The 25,925-nt window shown below is 36.5% G+C and overlaps 1 protein-coding gene across 2 annotated transcripts in view; it reads right to left on the bottom strand.

Annotated features, from left to right (window-relative positions):
* SESTD1 (SEC14 and spectrin domain containing 1) overlaps positions 1-25,925 on the bottom strand; it is a 125,519-nt gene that overhangs the window by 78,303 nt on the left and 21,291 nt on the right. For both annotated transcript variants that reach the window (XM_066233191.1, XM_066233190.1), the window contains exons 2-3: positions 5,372-5,448; positions 2,885-2,993 (exon numbers count right to left, since the gene is read on the bottom strand). In XM_066233191.1, the coding sequence (XP_066089288.1) occupies positions 2,885-2,993; positions 5,372-5,426 (164 nt within the window). In that variant the 5' untranslated portion in view covers positions 5,427-5,448. The remainder of the gene's footprint in view (positions 1-2,884; positions 2,994-5,371; positions 5,449-25,925) is intronic.

The following is a 25,925-nucleotide window of genomic DNA, read 5'->3' as shown; positions in this document are numbered from 1 at the left end:
TGGGTAAAAGTTTGTTTTGGGGAGTATGGAAATGTCACACAACCTTGTGAATATATTAATAAACAATGAACTGTACACTTTTTAAAGGTATGTGAATTTTATGGTATCTGTATTATATCTCAATAACTATATATCTCAAATGCTGAAGTATTCTATTTTTGGATTTTGCCTTGCAAAACATAGGACCCACTAAGTACGATGGGGGCGGGGAAAACTGAGGCAATATAATAATCATTTCTGGATTAGCAACAGCACATAAAGTCTTGCTGGGGGAAGTCAATCCGGTGTTTAATTGCTGGCTGTGGGATAGCTAAGGAGAAAATTTTTGGAGTTCCTCACCAACAAGACATCTAGAAAGACCACTATGCTTAGGGAGAACAAAGCCCAACAGAGATCAGCTAGACAGGATAGCTAACTGCTGAGTGGTCTTCAGAGAAGTGGCAGCAATTCAGGGACTTCCAATGCATTGTGGGAATTTGCAGGAGGGAGAGCTAAGACACAGAGCTGCCCAGTAGAAAGTCTTTCCCAGCTGGGACTACAGCCAAGAGAAGTGTGCCACTTCCATAATTTGATATTTTCCTGTCACTGGCATGTCCATGTCTCAGATACAGGATACACAACCATTTTGTTAAAGAAGTTTTATACAACACATTTATATTTCAAAGTATACACTAAATTAATCTGTATATTAAGACAAAGAAATTAATGAAGCTTACAAATACCATCTGCAGTGATCTTAAGGGCATGAAATACTCCAAATTTATCTTTCAGGGTACTTAAAAACACCCTTGATCAGAATCTTCTCACATTTTACTAAAACAGACAATGAAAATACAATTCAAAAACACTATTTGAAAACTGCAAGACCAAGTGATCTTTCAACTACTTAAAAAGAGATAGCTTTTCTTAAACTGCATTCCTACAAATGGAGTGACAGTTTAAACTGTTTTTAACAACATACTTAATTTAGAAGCATGTATGTCCTTTATAAAGAGTATGCTGGAGGAGCGGAAGTGCTATATTAATAAATACTTATATTACCATTAACATCTTTATAATTATATTTTTAAAATAATCACAAAAAATCAATTAAAACCCTGCCTCCCTGTTTCTACTCTGTTAAGAGCCTTTGAAGGGTGAGGTGACTAGTTAAACAGGCAGTAAAAGAGGAGAATCTCCCTAACAAACTCACTTACTTTGACTAGTAGCCAGTGGATTTCCTGGTTTTGTTTTCTGGAGCTCTTTCTAATTTCTCTGATTACGATGTAGAGCTCCTTCTCTTCCATCGAGCTCTGCTTATACCTATATAATGGCACTAATTTCACTCATATGCACTTATTATAATTATTGTTTACAATTTATGTATCTTCATTAGGTAACATGCTCCCAAAAAGCAAGAATATTATCTTATTGATACCTTTGCAACTAGCACAGTGCTTTAAATACAGAGGACCTTTAAAAGTGTTAGATGATTCAATGAAATCACTCCTTAGAATGGAACTATGGTTTTTCTTCTCATTCAAAACTGAAGTCCTTACCATGGCCGACTAGGTCATCTATGATCTGATTCAAGCCTCTCTCTCTAATCACTCTCCCACAACTCTGTCCCTCTCTCAAACTTCTCCAGCCATACCAGCCTTCTTACTGATCCCACAACATGCTGGGCCTGCTTCTGCCTCAGGGCATTTGCACTTACAGTTCCCTTTATCTTAAATGCTCTTTCTTAATGCCCTTTCATCAGATAGCTGTAGGATTTTTTTCTCAATTTAATCACATCTGGTAAAATATTATTTCATAAAATAGAGACTCACATACCCATTCCAACCCACCCCTCTCAACTCTTTTTTTCATAGCTCTCATGAACATCTAGTACACTGTGTATTGACTCATCTGACCTTTAAGAAATAAGGCCCATAAGGGCATGACCTGGGTCTGCTTGGTTCACCCACTTCCTCAGCACCTGGAACAATGGGGAGCTCATTGTAGGATCTCACATGTTTACTAAGTAACTAAAGACTTATAAGCTTAATGTCTGTATAGTTTTTGGCAAGTCATTGAACCTCTGTGTTCTGATGTTTCTTCTATAATAAAAAATGAATTTTCTACACCTAAGAGGAACCAGTTTAAAATCCAAATTTGAATTTAAAAAAATTCAAAATTTGAGAAAAATTGAAAGGTAACTTCTGTACATACTGGATCTATACAGAATCAAGAATACTCTAGAGATGTTTTTCAAAATTCTGATGCCTAAAGTCCACCTCCAGGGATTCTGATCCAACTGTTTATAGGAGGCCTACGTACTCATCAGACTTCAGCCCCAAAATATCACATATGGAAAAGAAAGTTGGGGAGGCAACTTTTTGTTTTAGTTTTTGCTGAAGTGAAGGATAGGATTGAGCAAATAGAAAAGTTTATGTTTTGTCTTCAGCCAAGAAATAGAAAAATTGAAAATACAAGGACCTTTGGATTAAAATACAAACATTTTTACATTTTTAAAAATAAAAATGTTTAAACCCGTAAGAGCCTTCACTCAATATACTAAAATCTACAGATGTACTTATACAGTAAAACAGATAACTAAATAAAAGATACTTTCAATTTAACATATTTCTCTGTTTTCTCTGTCACATAATATATAAATACTCAATCTTCATGTGCCTTAGAATTAACTTTGGAAATCTGTCTATCAGTCAGTGCATCAAGAGCATAGAATGAGTACTATATCTGCTGTGGTATCATAAATTCTTTATTCTAGTATTTTAAGTTATGATTTCACTGCTATATAAACAGATAAGATAGCAAAGCATACTTTAACAATAGCAGGGATCATTAGTAAGTGAGTGAAGACATAGTGAGATTTAAGAAAAGACACATTTAGAGTCACCTTGGAATGCTGAGTAGGTAGTCTAAGGTGACACTCAGCTCATCCATATTTGTCTGTTCCAAGCATAACGGAATTGTCAGAATGAGGCCACTTCGCCTATCCTTTCCTCCTATTAAAGAAAAAAAAATGATTGAAAGTTCCATATAATTAATTGACTTTTCACACTGAAGACTATCTGCTGACCCAACTGACACTTCTGGCAATCTTAGAAGCCTAAAAACTAGCAGATACTAGAGGAAAGAAGTCTTTATGATCTAAAAGGTATGAATTGAATAAAACGACGCCTATGGGTGACAAGAACGCAACTCACAATGTACCAACCATGTATGATCTCATTTTATTAGATCAACCATATAAATTACTGATATTCAACCACTTTATTTAACCTCAATAAACAGCAATTTCAAATGGTTCAACATAATAGATTAATAGTAACTTTCAATTAACTATGTTTTTTGTTTAAAATATGTTTGCTTCTTTTAAATAGACTGCACGTATGGTTATTGAACTCTTATCCCCTGAATAATTATGCTGGTTTAAAAAGTTTTTCTCTATTTTTAAAAAAGTTTAAAAACTAAGTATTAACTTAATGATTAAAATAATTAATGGCAAAAGAGATAGTCAAGAGAGGTGGGCTAAGAGATGTTTCATTTGCTCCCCCCAAAATGCTAAGCTTTATCCCTGCATTAAACGAAATCCAAAAAAAGGTTATCGTATCTGGACTGCAGCATTCTGACCCACTGTGAAATTGTCTTCAGAAGACAGGTCAAATATCCAGAACATTTAACCTCATGCCCTCAACTCTCACTAATAAAGACAATAAATTAATAATCCCTGGTGTAAAAGGAAAAGAAGGCAGAAGCCAAGAGGAAGAAGACTTTCAAGATACATAAGGTCAACAGAGTCAAATGCTGCACAGAGACAAGTGTCATAAGGAAGCAAAGATGTCAGTGATAAAGATTATAAAAGAATAATAGGCCCTGGTCTGTTGGCTCAGTGGTAGAGTGTCGGCCTGGCGTGTGGATGTCCCAGGTTCAATTCTCAGTCAGGGCACACAGGAGAAGCAACCATCTGCTTTTCCACCCCTCCACCCCTGATTGTCTTTCTCTCTCTCTCTGTCTCTCTTGCTTCCCCTCCTACAGCCATGACCCAACTGGTTCAAGCAAGTTGGCCCCAAGCTCTGAGGATGGCTCGATGGCCTCCCCCTCACGTGCTAAGAATAGCTTGGCTGCCGAAGAACAACAGAGCAACGTCCCACAAGGGCAGAGCATCACCCTGCAGGGAGCTTACTGGGTAGAACTGGTCAGGGCGCATACAATAGTCTGTCTCTGCCTTCTCTCACTTAATAAATTAAAAAAAAAAAAAAAAGAATATCCACTGTTGGCAACAGTGCTGGGCAAACAGACATTTTGAAATAATTTTGTCAGAGGGCAAACTGACAAAGCCTACCACAAATTTAAATGTAAATTTTCTTTAACACATCTACTACTTTTACATGCTATTGAATTTGTACAAAATGTACAAACTGAATAAAAATGTTTCCTACAACACCATTCATATCAGAAAAGAATGGAGAAAAATATAAAGGTCAACTTGTAAGGGAAGAAGTTTCTTTATAAAAAGGAAATACATGTTAAATAAGGAAACAATAATACTAGTGGATAATATTTTTGTCCTTTATACTACACCAGGAAAGTAGGCCAATTTACAGAGATACAATATGCTTTGAGAAAAAGATATTAGTAGCATAAATATCAAGAAAAATCTGATTGGATCTAAAGAAAGTAAGAAAGAAAAAGTGAGATAATATAACCCAAATAATCCTGAACAGATGGGCCACAGGACCTATTTCTAAAGCATGGGCTAATCTACCCAGTAATCCAAAATTCCAGAGTCACTACACCCAATGTACCAGCCACTACTCCCTCACGGAGCAAGTATCTCACAGCTTCTGACTCCCCTCAGCCGATAAAGGCTGGACCAATAATTGATGGTAAAAATCAAGCCTGTATAACCAGGTTCGAACAGTAAGAAGTGAAAATCATGTAACTGATATTTCATAACTCTTCTAGCATACTGAAACTTTCTCATAGGAAGATAGAAGATACAGGCTAGAATACAGGATATCACAAAAACTAATTACCTGTGCTTTGATTTCAGAAACAATCATTTAGATGCTGTTTAGTCGATTACTCTTGGAGTGTATCACTTATTTCATTTTCATATAAGTGAGACATCATGACATCTACCTTGTAGAGGTCATTTTAACCAAATTACAGAACAGAACAAAAATTGCCCTGCCAAGAAACCACAGTGACAGAGCTGACTTGCAGAGCTATCCATTCTGATTAAAAAACGTCTCAAACACCTTTGAAATAAAACCTTCAGAGAAAAATGAAGTGCATTTCGGTCAAACTTATCACACAAAAAAAGAAATTTAAAAAAGTTTATACATCAAATGTTTCCAATTTTAAGAAGAAAACATACCTGAAAGGAAGGCTAGTTTTTTCTTCAGAATGGGTAATATTACTGAGGCCTCCATTTTACTCCAGGAAACTTCAGTTCTGAAAACAAGAAAGTTAAACATTAACCACAGATGATAATTACTCTACGAAATATATACTTATGATGGCTTACACCAATATTTCCAAATCTCAGCACTACACACATTTTGAGGATTATTTCTTTTTATAAGGAGCTGGCCTGTGCATGCATAATATTTAACAGCATCCCTAGCCTTTATTCACTAAAATACCAAGAGCATCCCCATTCTCAGTTTTGACAATCCAAATGTTTCTAGACATTGTCAAACACCCTCTGGTAGGCAAAACCACAAACAGCTGAGAATCCCACTGGCTTCACTGTTTTTCAGAGCAATATTCTTGAGCTAGGACAGTGCCTGGTACATCACAGTAACTCAATAAACTATCTGGTGAATAAAAAAAGGAATCAATCAAACAGGCAATCATTTCTCTACTGGTCTCCTTATTAATTTTACAGCTTAATTCCAAATACCTGATTCTTTCAGTTCCACTATTAAACAACTTTCTCATATTTCTCATACATTTGATTCCCATAATACATGGTAACACATCTTTTCTTCATGCTTACCTCAAGATACTTCTTAATCCAGTTTCAATTTATTCCCCACTAATAACTACCTCCATCTCCCTACATTTTGCACTTTTAAATTCTCCAGGGAAAAATATGATTAGCCCAGCTGATCTTTTTGTACGAAGCTATAACTCAATGTTCTTGGTTTGGCTTTCTAGAGCCTACTTGGCCACAACCAGGGGTTATGCCTAAATACAAGATGGGGCTACATATACAGCAAGGTTTCCCTCAAAAGGGAGCTCTAACATGGCAGGCAGCTAAAGACTTGACCAGCTCTGTTTAACATCAAAAGAGGATTTCGAGGAGAGAAGGACCTTTAAAACAAAACAAACGCTCAATTACATTATCCATCTATATTTCGTTTCACATCTCAGAAAGTATTCTCCATCATATTTTATCCCTCTTCCTGCTGTGCCATCTCATACCCATCCACCATCATAATATATAGTTAACAGCTCCTTGGAGTACAACGTGAAGTTGCATTACATTTAGCAAAAGCATTCTCTCTCTTTTTAAAACAGCCTCTTTCTAAAATTGCTATATAATTGACATACAACATATTAGTTTCAGCTGTACAATATATTTTTTATAGTACAAAGTAATTACAATAAGCCTACTTAATATCTGTTATATATAGTTACAAAATTTTTATTTTGGGGGGATGAGAACATTTAAGACTCTCAGCAACTTTCAAATATACAATAGAGTATTATTAACTATAGTCACTAGAAAGCAAAATCTCTCTTAAAAATAATTTTCTAGCAGAGTAGAAAATATGACTCTTCTATATGAAAGAATATTATTCGGCAAATACTTGCTATGAACCTATTCCGTTTCACACACTGTGCTAGCAGCTAGAGCTAATAATTAAAGTCAAAGCCCTGCCCTAAAAAATGAATAAATAAATAAAGTAGCCTTTTAAGAATCCCCCATATTAAGGGAAAAAAATGTATTCAATATTTGTCAGATAATGACAAAATAAGCAAAACTACTTAAATAAATATATTTTATAGCTTTTGTGTATACAACCAAAAAAAAAAGACCACTATTTTCACCTGTATACAAAGCACACACACTAGCAAACTGAATACAATATATTCTTATCAAGTTTTATCCTAAAATATTTGTTTGTAATTTATTCATTCATTTTTGTTCTACATCAGCCCAGGCTAACATAAAATTAGCAGGAAGTACAGGGAAAAGTTCACATTTTATACTAATCTAAAACCAGTACCCGTCCATGTTTCCAGATCAGTATCTTGACCTGATGGGTCTATAATCCAGCTCTACAAGAACCAGACAGCTCAGATTCACATGTTTGGTCCCTTCTCCTGTGACCAGCATGTCAGAGCCCAGGTGTATAATGATGACAATAATAATGACTCTGACAACACTAAGTGTTTACTACAAGGCATGCATTATCCTAAGTTATTTATTTGTATTAACTTATTTAATCTTTACAACATATCTATATGTTGAACTGTATGAGGTAAGTACTATTATTATCCCCATTTTACAGAAGAATTAACTGGAGCTTAGAGAGGAAAAACGTAGCCTAACATCTCACAGTTAGTAAGGGGGGAAGTTAGGATTCACAGCCAAGCAATCTGGCTCCAGTAATGATATTCGCATACAGCACTATCAGCTTACCAATAAAACAGCTCAGAAAATATCCAGTGACATCTGGTCAACTGAACAAGATGGAGCTCTAGATTATATGCAAAATTAAAATATCTAGAGAATTTGTGTGTGCACGCCATGCTAAGGCACCAGCCCTTTTGCCCACCAATTCTTTTGTATTATCAGTGCAAATGTCAACACAATGAAAGGGGCAAAGATTTACTATAAAAGTAGTTTGATCTCAAAGACCCCTGAAGCTAGAAAAAAGAGAAGTGCTGATCTAGGCCATCAATGGGATGCTCCCACAAAGGGATTTCAACCTTGAGGCAGTAATGCAGATACAGGAACAACAGCCACAGAAAGAGAACTGGCTTCCAAAATCAGACTTTTCCTATTGTACGGATATGAATTTTCAACTGCCTTTGGTTTTTTCTTATTTTCTGAGCCTATTTCTCCAACCTTCTCATCAATCAGTTACCTTATACAACATCTTTCCAATAAATCCCTTTTCTACTTGAGTAAATATGATTTGACTTCTCTTCTAGTCAATGGAGAAACTTGATTGGTATATGAAAAATCGTAATTTAAGAGTAGATCATGTCTGTAGTTATTGTAATGCTTCTTTTTTAACCTGTTGCTATTTATTCTGAATAAAAATGTTCATCACTATATTGAAGTTTTAAGCTTTGCTACATAAAACCCAATTAACCAGCACCCAAAAGAAAAGAACATCTGAAATTCCTATGATCCAACAAAGCATAAGAAATGCTAGATGCAGTGACCCTTGGAGTATGTATTATCTAAGCATTGCAAGTCAGGTTATTAATTTTTGCCAACAAATATGAACTTTTTCACCATGGTGTTCTCCATATATAAATACTTAGAGCAAAAAGGGAGATAATTTCAGTCTTCAGTCTAGATTTACCCTGGAAAATTATGATGTCCAAAAAATATCTTACATTTTATCTCTGTCTCCTGAGAGATAGATGCTTTATCCAAACTCTTCATTAGTTTATAGAACCAACTCAGAATGGCAAAATACTAAATTGGTTTTTTTAACCCAATATCTTTTTTAAAAACATCCTGATAGTGACTGTTGGGAAAACAGCTGTGTTAGGCTTGTTCGTTTTTACTTTGCCTGATTAGTGTGTGAGCACGTGGCAGCACCCCCTGTATACTGTCTATGTGAGGCTACAGGTGCTTGCCCTCAGGGTGGATGGTGGATTTCAGATTACCTGCCCACTACTGTGAGGGACCATTTTGCTGCTCCTTTGCCTGAGAAGAGATTTTCCCCTGCCTGATTGCTGGTCGCCACTGTGAGACTATTAAACGGGAATGGCCCAACACTTCCTGGCTCTACAGTTTCTCTACCATCTGCCCAAATCCAATATGGACCTGCCTGGCCTCGGCCATCGGCATTACAGTGATGAAAAAGAAATTTAACATATAATGAAAAATATAGGTTTTTTGGATCTGTGATCCAAGATCAAATGAACTGATGGATAAAACGTGAAACAGTCAAGAAATGAAAGCTATAATATACATATATATTTATTCTTTATGCCTCCCTCCCTCCTAGAGTCTCCTTTCTATTAATCTTTCATTGTTGTTATAAAAGAGATGGTAATGAAAAATGACTATTATACCACTAGTTCCAATTAAATTTAGTTTTTCAAAAGTCATCTGTTTTTGATTTTTTAAATGTTTAGCACAGCCATGAAAAAAACAAAAACAAAAAACAAATTTGCCTATCTCTGGTTATCTTATGTATCTCATAGTAGCTAAAAGTGTACAAAACACATACACACAGAAAATATCTTGCAAAATATAAACATCCACTGCCATTACCACAATAAAATGTTAATATGAAGGTACCAGCTCATACTCTTCACCAATGGGACAGACAGCAGGTCATTATTTCTCACAAGAAGCTTATTCAACCTTAAATATAGTTGAGTGGATTTTTTTTCACAAAAAAGAAATGAAGCCAATGACAGGCATTTTCCTGATGTGAATTAATGAACAATGGCAAGGAAAATACATTTTTTAAAAAAAATTTGCCAAGTGAAGCAGGCTAAGAAATGGAAAAATTAAATTACAACATGCTTAATAAAAAAACATGTCATATTTCATACATGGTCATTTTAAATGGCATATTTTAAGCCACAATTTATTAAATATAAAAGAGGCAGAAAGCTAGAATTTATAGTAGATGAGGTACCTTAGAGACTGGTAAACATAAAGAAAAATCTGCAACCACACTGCATGTTACCTTCAACCAAAAACAAGAAACACCAAAGTAAATTAATATCATTCCTAAGTACAAAATAAATCCTACCTCAAACAGAGCTCTTTCACAGTTGGGGATAATACATTCTGAGAACTAGTCTGACCTGTGGTGGCGCAGTGGGTAAAGCATCGACCTGAAATGCTGAGGTCGCTGGTTCAAAAACCCTGGGCTTGCCTGGTCAAGGCACACAAGGGAAGCAACTACTTCCAGTTAATGCTTCTCATCCCTCCCCATCTCCTCTCTCTAAAATTAAAAAATAAAATCTTTAAAAAAAATAAAAATAAAATGTGAGAACTAGAAATATAGGAAGACTAAATTTCTACTGATATTTGTATCCATTTTCTTTGAACATCTTTCCAAGATCTTGTAGAGTTTACAAGAAGAAAAGTGGGGCAACCAAGTAGTTAAACTGTTATCTTGTTCCCCCAAGAGCAGAGACAAGTCATGTTTATCTTTGTATTTATTCACTCATTTAACAAATCTATAATGAGTACCTACTGAATCAAAGCACGGTTAGGTATAATATACCAGGCATTCAAAAAATATCTGATAAATGGGTAGATAAATGAATGAACAAGCATAGGAAAAAGTAAATCAAAACACCCTTGGAATCCTACCATTATCACAACCACCTGGATGTCAACACCTTGTGGTGCAATCATAGAATTATATATGCATGGTATTCCTTAAAAGCAGCTCCTGTTTCCTTCTCCTGGGGCAGCCTCCCACAGATCCAGTAGCTACATAAATTGCTGGATGCTGGAGAAAGGCAGGTCTACGGATAGTGGTGTGACGGACATAATGGGTGCTATCAATGGGAAGCCAGTAGAGGGCAGCAGAGGATATATTGAGTAGCAGGAAAAGAGAACTGCAGGTCTTTTAATCAAGACTGGGTAAATTACAATTCATAAGAGACTGTAATTGATGATATGAATGGGTGCACTGGAACTCCTCTTTCAGCAAATATAAATCAACCAGTTTATTTGGGAAAATTTAGTTAGGTTCTTCAAACAGCATTATTAACAACCAGTGAAAACCCATTAGGATAGCCTAAGGCTAACTAAATCATCCCTATCTAATAAGACTACATCATGTAAACATGTAATGGCAATAGACAAAATCAGAATGTGAGCTCCTTAGCCTTGTATTTCCAGAAGAAATATTGTCCTTAATTTCAGATTAAAAATACTTTCAACTGTTGTTATAAAGAGCATTCTTTTTTTAAAATAAATTTTTATTAATTTTAATGGGGTGACATCAATAAATCAGGGTGCATATGTTCAAAGAAAACATCTCCAGGTTATCTTGTCATTCAATTATGTTGCATACCCATCACCCAAAGTCAGATTGTCCTCCGTCACCGTCTATCTGGTTTTCTTTGTGCACCTCCCCCTCCCCTTCCCTCTCCTCACTCCCCCCCCAAACAACACACTATAAAGAGCATTCTTAGAAATTAAAACAAATGAGCACACTTACTCAATATGGTCCTCACTAGTACCTAAGTGAGTTCATCTTATCCAGATCCAGGCAGTCCAGATCTAGGCAGTCCCTGGGTTAGGAACGAGATGGGTTCTATAGGTTTGTTCTTAAGTTGAATTTGTATGTAAGTTGAAACAGGTACATTTACTTATTAATTGCAACTTAGATGCTTGTCTTAACACAGTATTTATTTTTACCTTTTTGTGCATATAAATACTTAAACATTTTCAAATACAATCTTAAATAATCTTGGATGATGCAGATGAAGGACTTGCTGGAGAGGCTGGGACTGGTATTCGAGTCAGGGTCTGACTGTGCCGCTGGAGTCAGTTTCTTGAAGTATAGGCATCAAGGGAGGTTTTGTACAGAGCTTTTCTTTTTCTCATTATAAAGGCCCTGAAGCATCTCTGGCCTTCAATAACTGCACAGTAAACTTTGGTAAACTCTGTATCAGGATATTGCTCCCCTAACTTGGCCATTCCTGCTTAAATGAGATGAAAAGCATCAGTTAACTCTTCTGTAGAAAAATTTTCAGTTCTGGAGTTTCTAGGACCCTACTCTCTTCCCTAAATGTTATTATCTGCTACTCTAGTTCCATAAGGTCTTCATTGGTTAGTTCTTTGCCATGGGAGTCGAGTAGCTCTATGATATCATTTTCACTGATGTCCAACTGCAATTGATTACCAAGAGCCCTTAAGGCACTCCATTCATAAGTACAAGTTGGATGTAAGTTGGATTTTTGCAACTCAAGAGACTCACTGTATATGAAATTACAAAGAAAATAAAAAGTCCTCAAGTTCAGGATAGTAAAGCAGATCACCAGTTGAAAATATAGGTAATTTGTTATTGCGAGTGCCAGTGTACAATTATTAACCTGGTTTTACAATACTGGCAGTTCTAAATGAAAGATCAACAATTTTTTTGGATAGATTTTAAACAAAAATGATAACATAGTCGTTAATTTTCATCACAATACAGTACTATCCAAAACTGTTATTCCTCTAAATAAAACTCAAAGCTAAAGCATCATTGTATAATACAACTTTTATGAATGGATCAGGACCTCATTTATTCAGTGAGGAAAGGAGAAAGGAAGAAATAAAAGAATGAAAAGGAAGGAGACTTAGAGATCCCTATGAAAATATATTAATAATCTATCCTGAAAGAAAGAAAAATTCTGCACTAAAAAGTCCAGCTGGATATTAAAAAGTCTTACACTGTATTAAATTTCAAACATTCAAAAGTCTAATGGTAATGACACACTGCCTCTTAAAAACCCTTTCAAAATCTACAAACTAGGCATCTATACCTACACTGCCCACCCAGCCCTGCCCTGCCCCTTCTCAGCAGCAGCCATTGACACTACTGTACAGTCAGAACAGGGGGAAGTCAGTGCCTTTTAAGAATTCCTCAGCCCGACCCTGGCCGGTTGGCTCAGCAGTAGAGCGTCGGCCTGGCGTGCAGGAGTTCCGGGTTCGATTCCCGGCCAGGGCACACAGGAGAAACGTCCATCTGCTTCTCCACCCCTCCCCCTCTCCTTCCTCTCTGTCTCTCTCTTTCCCTCCCGCAGCCAAGGCTCCATTGGAGCAAAGATGGCCCAGGCACTGAGGATGGCTCTGTGGCCTCTGCCTCAGGTGCTAGAATGGCTCCGGGTGCAACAGAGTGATGCCCCAGAGGGGCAGAGCATCGCCCCCTGGTGGGCATGCCGGGTGGATCCCGGTCGGGCACATGCGGGAGTCTGTCTGACTGCCTCACCATTTTTAGCTTCGGAAAAATGAAAAAAGAAAAAAAAAAAAAGAATTCCTCACCCCTCTAGCTATTCCACTAGACCCTTAGAGGGTGTAAACCTCCATTTCTAAAGGTCCAGCTTCAAAAATTTCTTAATTGTATGAATTATTCAAAATTTTGGCTCTTCTTATCTGTGTTAATTTATTGATAAATCCTCAGGAGTTTGACAGTTTGTTCACCAAAATTGTTCAGCAAGAGGAAAAAAGTGTTGCTTTAGAGAAGTGAATCAGGCTTGTGAAATTTCAGGAACGTAAAGATAGTTTTGGTATCCTCAAATGTAGAGTACCTTGTGGCTAGAAACTCTTTACTTGCTGTTGGAGCTCTTGACCAGCATGGCTTCTACAACTGAGTCTTGCACTGAGCTCCAACAAGCCTGGACCAGACCACTTCCTTCTCAAGGGCAATGATGTGTCCACTGAGTTCACCTGGATGGGTATGTGTCCTTTCATCAACAGAGGAGGAAGCAAGCCCAGCCACAATAACTTTTTAAACTCAAGCTCTAATTTCTACATCTCAACCACTCTTCACGCACTCCAGGTGTCTCCTGACCTCCTTTCCATCTCAAAATTTCTCTGGGTCCTCACCATACCTCTTCTCTCCTGACCTTTATCCTAGAAAAAGGTGATCTTCCTCTATCTTGGCAAAGACACATATGCCTTTCATTCAGCTGATCTCAGACTAAGTCCAATATAAATTCTAGTTTAATGATTCTGAATACAGGTTCAGATGTATTATGGAGTTCCTAATACAAATAACTGGCATATAAATTAATTTTAGGTATCCAATTGTTTATACAGGGTGGAGCAAAAGTAGGTTTACAGTTTTTCCCATGGAAAATACTATAATACACTGGGGAACAAAATTTTTGTTGCATCCACAAGAACACTTGTTCTTACCTAATGCGAGTGTGCTGAGCTCAAATCTGACATTAGTTTTTCTCTGTAAGCTACAGTTCTTTTGCAATTCAAGATTTTAGGTTTTCATCTTACTGTAAAATTTTCAACATTTAGTTTAACATAATGAAGTAGAATGTCTTTTTTGGCATCATCTTTGTGAAAATATAATAATTTATATAATGCAGTAAATACACTAATACACTAAAAGATATGACTGCATCAGAATTTGTCTACAATTTCAAAATAGAACATATTAAAACACTTATTTTAATCATAAAATTTGCACAAAACTTATTTAAATTCTATTCAGGCAAAAATTTGCGTTTGTAGCTCTTGCGTTTGTGTACTTGTTGAGGACAATCTCGTTTGATGCTCCAGCAGTAGTCTGCTCATCACTAACAGCTCCAAGATCTTCGGGAAACTTATCAAGGTGACTGTTCAGGAAGTGAATCTTAATGCTGTTACATCCAATGTCGTGGAAAGCCAACAGCATCCTTTGAACTAGAAGTTCATAGTTTTCTAAATTTTGTTGCCAAGGAAGTTCTTTGTAACTGCCACAGAAGACTGCCATGCTGCTTTCTCCTCCTTATTCATCTTCCTGGAAAATTCTCCATCACGTATGAGGGTTTGAATTTCAGGTCCATGGAATACACCTGCTTTTACCTTCTCGAAAGACAAGGCAGGGAAAGCAGAAGTAATATGCTGAAAGCATTCACTTTCTCTATTCAAAGCCTGAACAAACTGCATCATTAAGCCAAGTTTGATGTGAAGTGGAGGAAAAATGATCCTGTCTCGATTAACTACAGGTTCATTCACAATATTTTGCATCCCTACTTCCAGAGCTTCACGTTTTGGCCACTCCTTCTGGGTCCAGTGTTCCCCCCAAGGTCGGCTGTCCCACAAACAGAGAAAGCAAGGATACTTCGTGAAACCTCTCTGTTGTCCTAGCAGGAAATTTACCATTTTAAGATCCACACAAATGATCCAGTTATGCTCCTCATACTTCAGAAAGTTGAGGACAATTTTTATGTCATTCTTACTAAGTCATTCAATTTGGGTTGGCTAAACTGCAGAGAAGTTAATGACTGCTTGGAATCAGAGGAAGACCCTTCAGATTCTACAACCATTTCCTCATGCATCTTATCAAAATACACTTGATCACCATGTTCACATTCTTCGTCCTTAGAAGAAATAAAACCATTGAAAACTGGAACTGGGAGTGTCTCAGAGTGTGTGATAGGTCGTATTGCTGAAGGAATATTACGATATGCGATCATACGCCGTTTTTTCTTGCCGATGCCCTTTGTATGGATCAGACAGAAATAACAGTCACTGCTGTGGCCCTTAGGTTCACGCCAAACCATGGGAATACCAAAAGGCATTCCTTTGCGTTTTCCTTTTGTCCAGTCACGAAGCATTTCCTCACAATTATGACACACAATATGAGGAGCCCAATTCTTGTCTTGATCGCCAAGGGGAACTTGAAAATAGGCAATATATGCACGTGTCACAAATGATGAAATATTGTGCCTTTGACATTGAAGTGTGTAACAGCCACATATATAACAGAAGGTGTCAGGACTATTCTTACATTTACACCTACTCGAAGAAGCCATGATTCAATCTTAAAACAAAGTAAGAGGGTGTTCTTATCAGATAATTTTTTACATTTAAAAACAAGTACAATTATGTAAAAGTTATGTTTGTAAAACATTAATTGCCTTGTGGTTAATTATGTTCAATCCAAGAGTCGTTGCCCTTTAACTCCAATTTAAAGACCAGTGCATGTTATTAACTGTAACAAAAAGAAATTAAAATTGCGTAAAAACTAGAGCATGCACCAAAAAACATTTCAGATTTGGAATCAGCGATGCAGAAATATACAGAAACAGTTCTAAAACCTCATGCAACAGAAAATGAAAAAAAAATTGTTCTCCAGTGAATAAATTGTGTCTCATATACTCACAACTGTAAACCCATTTTGCCCCACTCTGTATATTAGAAAACACACAGATACAAAAAAGTACTTTTGTTCAAACAAAATACTATTAAATTTATTTATTTACTTTTTTTATTAAGTGAGAGGCGGGGAGGCTAAGACAGACTCCCACATGCATCCTGACTGGGGTCCACTTGGCAAGGCAAGCCCCCTATCAGGCAATGCTCTGCCCTTCTGGGATGCTGCTTCATTGCTTGGCAACCAAGTTACTGTAACGCAGGGAGGTGAAGTGATGTAACTATCCTCTGTACCCCGGGCCAACTTTGCTGAAACCATCTGAGCCATGGATGCAGGAGGAGAAGAGAGAGAGATAGAGTAGGGAATGGAGGGGGAGATAGTCACTTTTTCTGTGTGCCCTGACAGGGAATCGAACCCTGGACTTTCACATGCCAGGCCGATGCTCTACGGCTAAGCCAACCGCCCAGGGCAAGTTTTTTTGTTTATATATAGAATATAAATATTTGGTACATACCAAGTACCACACTGGAAAAAAAAATTAAAAATAGTACCAAAAAAATTTTTTTTAATATTTAACAAAAAAGATGAAAAACTGTTCAAGAAGTAGAAATTATAGTATTAGCCATGCAGAAATAAGTCAGTGGAACATGTGAGAGTTGTTTTCCATCAGACTAAAAGTACAATTAAAAAAAAAAAAATGTAGGCCCTGGCCGGTTGGCTCAGCGGAAGAGCATCGGCCTGGCGTGTGGGGGACCCGGGTTTGATTCCCGGCCAGGGCACATAGGAGAAGCGCCCATTTGCTTCTCCACCCCCCACCCCCTCCTTCCTCTCTGTCTCTCTCTTCCCCTCCCGCAGCCAAGGCTCCATTGGAGCAAAGATGGCCCGGGTGCTGGGGATGGCTCCTTGGCCTCTGCCCCAGGCGCTAGAGTGGCTCTGGTCATGGCAGAGCGACGCCCCAGAGGGGCAGAGCATCGCCCCTGGTGGGCGTGCCAGGTGGATCCCAGTCGGGCGCATGCGGGAGTCTGTCTGACTGTCTCTCCCCGTTTCCAGCTTCAGAAAAATACAAAAAAAAAAAAAAAAATGTATATTGTACCATTTCTTAGGTAAAACACAAAAATGATATTGAACATACTGCAAATCCTTTAATTTATTTAAAGCTGAAATGTCATTTCATTATCACATGGAACAACATAATGTAAGGTACATATGGAAAGCTTTCTAGAATGATCACCTCTTTTATCCCTCATAAGAACTGTTTAACAATACTTGCTATCTTTCCTAAGCAAAGACCTTCCCACTCAAAACCTCTAGAGGATTTTGTTCCAAAGAGTTGTTCTCCCTGAAAGCAATTTAGTACAGTGGTAAAAGATCATGGCCTTGGAGCCAGGTGTGACCCAAGGCAACCACTTAACTAGCTAGATCGTTTGGGCAATTCATTTCTTTTATGGGAATGATCACTGAACCTAAACTCACAGGACTGAGGACTGGGTGAGTTAATGTATAGTGTTTAATATACTGCAGGATGGTAAGCACTCAGTAAGTGGCATCTATTATTAGTAGTTAAATTTTTCTCCCTCCACTAATTACTGGTTTGCCTCCACTGATTCTCACTGAGGCTACAAGTAAAGCATTCCCACTAAGACCTTCTTGATCTAACACACTAAATTATAACCTTGTTAATAGTAACTTAACACATTCTGGCAGTTTTTTACATTCCAAGAATATTATTTCATTCTCAGAATAACATACAATTCTATTAATATCTCCATTTTTTTCTGATGAGAAAACTGAGGTACAGAAAAGTTAAGTAATTTGTCAAAGGCCATACAGAAATTAACAGATTTATAAATCACAGACTTAGAACCTAGGAAGCATCTAGTCCAACTTTTTCATTTTACTGTTAGGAACCACCTGTATTAGTCCATCTGGGCTGCTATAACAAATATACCATAGAATGGGTAGCTTAAAAGTAAAAGAAATTTATTTCTCACAGTTCTGGAGGCTGGGAAGTCCGAGATCAAGGCACAGAGAAAGACTCAGTGTCTGATGAAAGCCCACTTCCTGATCCAGAGGGCCATCTTCCACACGTGTCCTCACATGGTAAAATGGACAAAGGAGTGTTCTGGTGTCTCTTATAAGAGCACTAATCACCTCTCAAGGCCCTACCTCCAAATACCATCACACTGGGGATTAGTTTTCAATAAATGAATTTGGGGGAACATAAAACATTCAATCTAGAACAGAAACTGAGGTCTAGAGACCTAGATTTACCCTCCTAAAGCTGCACAGAAAGTTAACAACATGGAACCCAGGCTCCTAAAATTGCACAATGCTTCTCTCCACTGTATTATGTTATCACATAGTAAAGTCAAAATTAAAAACACAGAAATAACAGAGAACCATTATTTCATACATGTTAATTTTTTATATAAAAAATATGTCCTCACAAATACACACAAATGTTCAAAGCAGTATTAGTCATAACATTACTTAAGACAGAAAAACAACCCAATGTCTATCAATTCTGAGTGGATAAACAAAATGTGGTACATCCATATAATAAAATATTATTTGGCAATTAAAAAAATGAAGTAATGATACATGGTACAACATGGATGAATCTTAATACATTATGCTAAGTGAATAAGCCAGACACCAAATACCACATATTACATGATTCCATGTATTTAAAATATCAAACACAGGCAAACCCATAAAGACAGAAAGTACATTAGTGGCTGCCTAGGGCTTAGGGTAGGCACAGGGAATGACTGGAAATGGACATAAGGGGGGGGGGTTACGGAAATGTAAAATAAAATTCTGATGGTTCCGTAAATCTACTAAAAATCACTAAATAGTACATTTTAAATGGCTAAATCTTATCACATGTAAATTTTACCTCTTTAAATAAAAATTTTAAACATCTTTTACTTAAAGATGGCAAAAATAATTTTAAAAATAAACAAAACAGCCCATTTTGTAAAACAGAAAAGTCTAGATAAAAATGACTGTACTTTACAAGTATTAAAAACTAAATATATGTATGCAGAATGTTCCAGAAACTCTGTAAAATGAATTGCATATGCTGAGCAATTTATCCCCCTGACACTATAATTAGAACACATTGCTATGAAAGAACTTCACTGCAAAGACAAATTTCTTTCAACACTATACATACTGGATGGGGTAAGCAACCAAAAAGATTAAATGCATTTAAATAGAGGGAAGAAAAAAGAGTATATGCAATAATGTTGATAAAATTTTTATGTTCATAGATGCCCAAACTCTACCACTCAATAAATTAGTACTACAAAGGCATTTAGATTTGCTTTTTGTTTTTAACCTATAGAGAGGTTTATAAATAAATCTCAGGGTATCTCAAAAAAAGTTTTCACACATACACATAAATACATTCAAAATTATATTCAAGGTTATTTTTTTTTTATTTTATTTATTCATTTTTAGAGAGGAGAGAGAGAGGGAGAGAGAGAGACAGAGAGAGAGAAGGGGGGAGGAGCAGGAAGCATCAACTCCCATATGTGCCTTGACCAGGCAAGCCCAGGGTTTCGAACCGGTAACCTCAGCATTCCAGGTCAACGCTTTATCCACTGCGCCACCACAGGTCAGGCTATATTCAAGGTTAAATATTTATTCTTCTCAAGAGTATCCTGGCCATGGATGGATGGTTCAGTGGGTAGAACACCATCTTAGCACACCAAGGTTGCAAGTTCGATCCCTGGTCAGAGCACATATGAGAAGCAAACAATGAGTGAACTAAGTGGAACAACAAGTTGATATTTCTCTCTTGCTCTCTTTCCTTTCCCCTGCCTCCTTCTCTCCCTTTCCCCATCTTTTCTTTCTCTGAAATCAATGAAAAACATTTTTTTAAAAACAAGTTTGCTTTTGAGAAAAGTATAAAATGTGCCTTTGAATTAAAAAAATTACTCACACTGTTTTGCATTTCCTAAAAATCAAAGGTTTACAGGATCACTGTAGGTAAGTCACTTCGGAAACATCACCTATATACTACAGTGAAAGGTCGGCACTCAAAGTTAGTTATATTTATTTCCTTAAGCCTCCAAATAAAAATAACAATAAGCCTGACCAGGCGGTGGCGCAGTGGATAGAGAGTCAGACCGGGATGCAGAGGACCCAGGTTCGAGACCCCAAGGTCGCCAGCTTGAGCACGGGCTCATCTGGTTTGAGCAAAAGCTCACTAGCTTAGACCCAAGGTTGCTGGCTCGAGCAAGGGGTTACTCGGTCTGCTGAAGACCCGCAGTCAAGGCACATATGAGAAAGCAATCAATGAACAACTAAGGTCTCGCAACGAAAAACTGATGATCGATGCTTCTCATCTCTCTCCGTTCCTGTCTGTCCCTGTCTATCCCTCTCTCTCTCTGTCCCTGAAGAAAAAAATAACAACATAACTGAGAATGTTCTGTGCATAAAGTAGTATCCTAATCACTTTATATGCATTGTTTCATTTATAACTCACAACAAGGCCATGAAGTTAAAATTATTGTCATCATTTAACAGGTGAGTGTAGCATCCACCAGGTACAAGAACAAACGTCGGAGACTTTCAGGAGTATAGATGTAACTTTATTGGCCAGTTTTACCTACGCAGGGGCAAATTCCCGAGGTGTCCAGAGACACCGTACTCACAAGGAGCTGCAGATGGGAATCGCACCTAGCGCTCACAGCTAAATCTTTTTATAAGCTAAGCAAGCAAGCCTAATACAGAAGCAGATGTGGCGGTAACCTATTTGCTAAGGGGCTGCACATAGCATAGCAACAGGGGCTGGGGTCTAGCTCATTGGCGAATTCCAAACCTAAACTTCTGATAAGGGTCTTTTAACCAATAAAATGCAAACGTTTGTCTCTTTTTCTTTCTTTTTTTTTTTCTTCTCTCTCAGCCTCCCAGAGTCCCTATCTGTCTCAGCTTCTTGAACGACCTTGGGCATGTTATTCCTAACAGAACAGGAGCAGGACCTGCCTGTAACCCTTAAGTTCCCTTTCCATCAGTGCCCTGCTTATTTTCTGATCTTCTCTTGGTCCTTACAGTGAGCAAAAAGGTAAGCTGAAGAGAGATTAACCTGCCCAAGTTACACAACTTCGAAGTAGCAAAATTGGCATATAAACCTAAGGCTGAGTCCAAGATTTAAATTATATTACTTCTTAAACTCTTGTTTAATGTAACCTTTATTACAACATGAATAATCAAATTCTTTAAAATTTCTGGGATTGTTCACTTTTTAGATACAACATCAAGGTTATTTTTGTTAAAAAGAGTATCTTTAAGTGACATGTACTTTAATATTTAGATAAAAATATCTGGTATTTACTTAAACAAAGGGATGGATATATGTAGAATAGGATTGGCTAGATGTTCATTGTTGAAAGTTTATGACAGGTCAACAGTGGTTCATTTTACTGTTCTGTGCTTTTTTATGTTTGAAAACATCCACGTTTAAATTAAGAAAACTAAATCTTTAAATGTACCAATACTATGAGAGGAAACTACATTCCATTTATTTTTGTACTTAGTAATATTTTCTGTATTTCAAAATCAAGGAGAGGGAATAGACTACACATAATTTTAAAATATTCACCATCATATTCTAAAGTTCTTTATGAAAAGAGATCTGAGTATTTGGTTCCCCAGTAAGACTGAGGAGGAGAGGTAAGCCAATTCTGACAATGCAAAAACCAGAAGATAAAGTGAGGCAGGAATGCAGGGAGAAACCCTGCCTTCGCTGCTTCATTAGTATTGGAGACTCGGTTCCCAGTCTCTTTAGGACTTTTTCACATTGTGACTGGAGTCATTTTCTCAGGAATCACCCTCTCACTCTCTATCACTATCACTATGTTCAACTCATCAAGTGACTGAATAAGATAACAAAAGTGTATGTCCACAACATGCATTCACTGTGATGTGTAAATAGTAGTGCCTGGTCCAAGACCAGGCAGATCTCTCAGGTGAACAGTCAGTTAACTACCACATTGTTTGACCCAGAAAAGAAAGAGGGTCCAAGGGTTTTTGCATGAATCACGCATTAACACTTAAGTGCATGTTCCAATTTAAAAACTATTTTAACTGTATAGTCAATAGAGCCAAAAAAAAGTTATTTCTGAAATTAATGCAGGTGTTGGCTCAGTCTTTTGAATGTGTCGATTTGTTTCACTGGGAAAACACCGGGCACATGACCAACACGCAATAAACACTCGTTGAATAAACTCCCTTCTTAGGATCCTGCCAGCTTACTCATTTAGGTGCCATTGGGCAGAATTAAAAAGCAGAAGAAAAAGGAAAAAACAAACCTAGATAATTTTTAACTTGACAAAGCACTATGACTAGAGCATGCATTACTCTGAACAGAATATTAAATTACATACATAGTTTAAGGACCTTTACTTGAACTTTACATAGTCTTGGGACCTGGCTCCTCAGGATCATGAATAAAGAGAAGCACTTTATAAAGCCTTCTTTATACTAAGCCAATTCTAACTTTTGGCTTTTAGAATGGTTTGTTTAGCTTTACTACATTTAAAGTCTAAATGAGTTTTCATTATATTTCAACATTTGGAAAAAATTTTCCATTTTCTGAAATTACAACTTCACCTTTATTACAATACACAAGCACTCTCTCCTCCACCTCACTTTCTCACTTTAATATCTAAAAATACTTCCCACCTCCTAGTTGTTTCTTGCAGCATTTAGATGGCTCCTGACTCGGACACCCTCATCTCACTTGGCAGATTATCCAATCTGTAGAAGCCACAAAAGAACCACAGAGGAAACTCAGAATTCCTCTGAACAGTCAAAAATGTTTGTGCTAGCAAGTATTTCTAATAAGGCAATATCATTTCTGTCATCAACTAATACTATATTCTAGAAGTGTGACTGTGACAATAGCCATTAGAAAAAATAATTTTTGTAGAAACACACAACATAACAAAGTCAACTTTTTTTTTATTTATTTATTCATTTTAAAGGAGACAGAGAGAGAGAGAGAAGGGGGGAGGAGCTGGAAGCATCAACTCCCATATGTGCCTCGACCAGGCAAGCCCAGGGTTTTGAACCGGCGACCTTAGCATTCCAGGTCGAAGAAGTCAACTTTTTTAATGAAAAACTATGATGGTTGTTTACACAAAAATAATTTAAGTTTAAAAGTGCTTTCTTGAAGTGTCCACTGCCTCTACAACAAAGCATACCAGTTAGGTAGGGAGCCAACAAAGCTGCACTTTCTGTTTTTAATGACTTCTGTACTGTATGTGGTACCCCTGAAAACCTTAAGCAAGTTGCTTTACCTTTCACCCAAGTGCCATCTGTGTAGGGTGAGATGCCAGAATTCTTTCATTAAATCCCCCTTTTAGTTTCAGCTCATTATATTGGCCTCAATTCTAAAAATTAAAGAAACTCGACCTAACACAATCACCCTTTCATGAACTCCTTCCTTATAATCTCTCCACCTCCCAAGAATCTATCTTGACAGCTATCAACCACTGAGGCAAACTGAAAGGCACAAAACCATTTACCCTACATGGGGAAATAGACATCCAACAAACAAACTATACTTTGCTACAGGGACAGAGGAGAGGACTCTTAAATTAGTATTCTCATAAGACCCCCTAAAATAGCCCTGCTCACAGAAATGCAGAGGTATAAGCAACCTTCATCTATGTAAAACTTTAACAAAAGAAATCAGAAAAATTAAGAATGACAAGTACCTCCAAAGAAACAATAAAGCAAAAAACTTTAATGTAATGTTCCAAACCAAATTATTGCTTAAACAAGCACTTAGAATATGAAAAAACTCTGGATCAGAAATTTAAAACCTAAAAATGGAATGCACAAAAGCAAAGAGAAATGAAAGAGATGACTGAACTCAAGTAGAGACAGAAGAAAAAGACAAAATCATATCAGAATTAAAGACTAAATTAGAAGGTCTCAAGAATAAATTCAAATAATAAAAGGTATGGAAGGAAACAGTAAAATAACCAAAAGAATGAAAATGAGACAACGAAGTAAAAATACTATAGTAAGTTATTGAAATCAAAGACAAAGAGGATATAATCATGCACAACTGAAGTTCCTGAAAGAGAAAAACAAAACACTGAAATAAACTAGTATTTAAAACTATAATCAACAGAAACAAAATACCCAATTTTATATGTTAAAAGGATTCACGAGGTAGCAGGGAAAATTGACCTGCTACAATAAACTCGAAGTGAAGCAGTTAGACTTTAAAAACAAAAAGGGAAATAAAATAAAAAATTCCAAGCAGAAGTATCAAGTAACTTACAAGGGCAAGAAAATTAACACTGACATTAGGCTTCTTCAAAACAACATATAAAGTAAGGCCACATTATAAACAAAGAAAAGAAGTGTGAACCAAGAATTTCATTTCTGGGCAAGCTGTCCTTTCAGTGACAAGGCTATAAAAAACAACTTTAAATACATAAGAACTCAGGAAAAGTTGTGATCGTGAACTCTTAAGAAAATTAATAAAAACTGAAATACAGCTAACTAGTAGGTGACTGGGAAACTTCAGCCAAGCACTGATCATAAGGACTTTCTATCTTAGTTGTAGAACTGAAAGAAAGATAAGGTTGCAGTTAAAGCTTGAAAACATAGATATAATGCAACTAAAAATGGGAAGAGAGAAAAAGAAAACCAAAGAATAAATTCATTGACAGATGGAATAGCAATAGGTAAGAATGAAGCACACTCTTAAAAATTAACATAAAGGAAAGTTGAAAGTTAAATAATAAAACAAGGAAATGAGCTCTTTTTGCACAGGCTAAAAACACAAATAGCTACTAAACCAAACAAAAAACCAACAAATCCAAAATATCAAAAGAAAAAAATTCTAATGAAAACACATTATAAAGAAATAAAGAAAAATGTAACTTAATTCACATATTTATAACAAAATTGACAGAACTGAGATCAAATTTAATACTCATTAAAAATAATTTTAAATTTTATTTATTTCAAAAAGAAAGAGGGAGAGAGATGGAGAGAGAAGGAGACAAACATCAATTTATTGTTCCACCTATTTATGCATTCATTGGTTGATTCTTTCGTGTGCCCTGACTAGGGTTCAAACCCCCAATCTTGGCATATCAGGGTGACAATCTAACTGAGCTATCCGGCCAGGGCCACAAAAATGATTTTTAATATGATCATAAAAAAATAATCTAACTAAACGCTGTATGCAAGGCATAACCTATAGCAAAGTAAATCAAAAAGGCTAAAAAACAAAAGGGATAAGCAAAGGTATATCAAACAAATAGAAACAGTAAGAAAGCAAGAACAGCCATCCCGATACAAAAGAGTTCAAGTCAAAAAACACTGCATGTGGTAAAGAGAAATACTGTTTAGTGTTAAAAGCTACAATGCACAATGAAGATATAACAGGAATACTGATTTATCAAGTAACACAACTATCTTTGAAAAGCAGAAACTATAAGGGGTGCAAAAAGACAGAAATACAACTTTAATAAAATATAAGACTAACACAAATATAACTGAATATAAAAATAATTGAGAATATAAACAATTTACATAGCATAAATAAGGTAAATATACATCAAACTTTACTCCCTGATAAAAACCACACCTCCTACTAAAAGCAGACTTGAATACTGACAGAAAAAAGGGATCAATCAGGCGTAGTTCTTAAAGCAAGCAACAGTAAATTTCATGAAGAATAACACAAACACTGATCATCTAATAAAATTAGACAAAAAGAGCATTCTACCTCAAAATTTTAAAACTTCTATTTAACAACTCTTAAATAAAACAAGAAAAAATTATATTTTCTAAAAAAAGACATTAAAATAATACATTTTTTACACGGAAAGAAAAATAAAACATTTAACCTTTAACATT

Source organism: Saccopteryx bilineata, chromosome 5, assembly GCF_036850765.1.
Source record: "Saccopteryx bilineata isolate mSacBil1 chromosome 5, mSacBil1_pri_phased_curated, whole genome shotgun sequence".
In the NCBI taxonomy this organism is placed as follows: domain Eukaryota; kingdom Metazoa; phylum Chordata; class Mammalia; order Chiroptera; family Emballonuridae; genus Saccopteryx; species Saccopteryx bilineata.
Note: the sequence above shows the minus strand (reverse complement) of the source record. Positions and strands in the feature narration are given on the sequence as shown.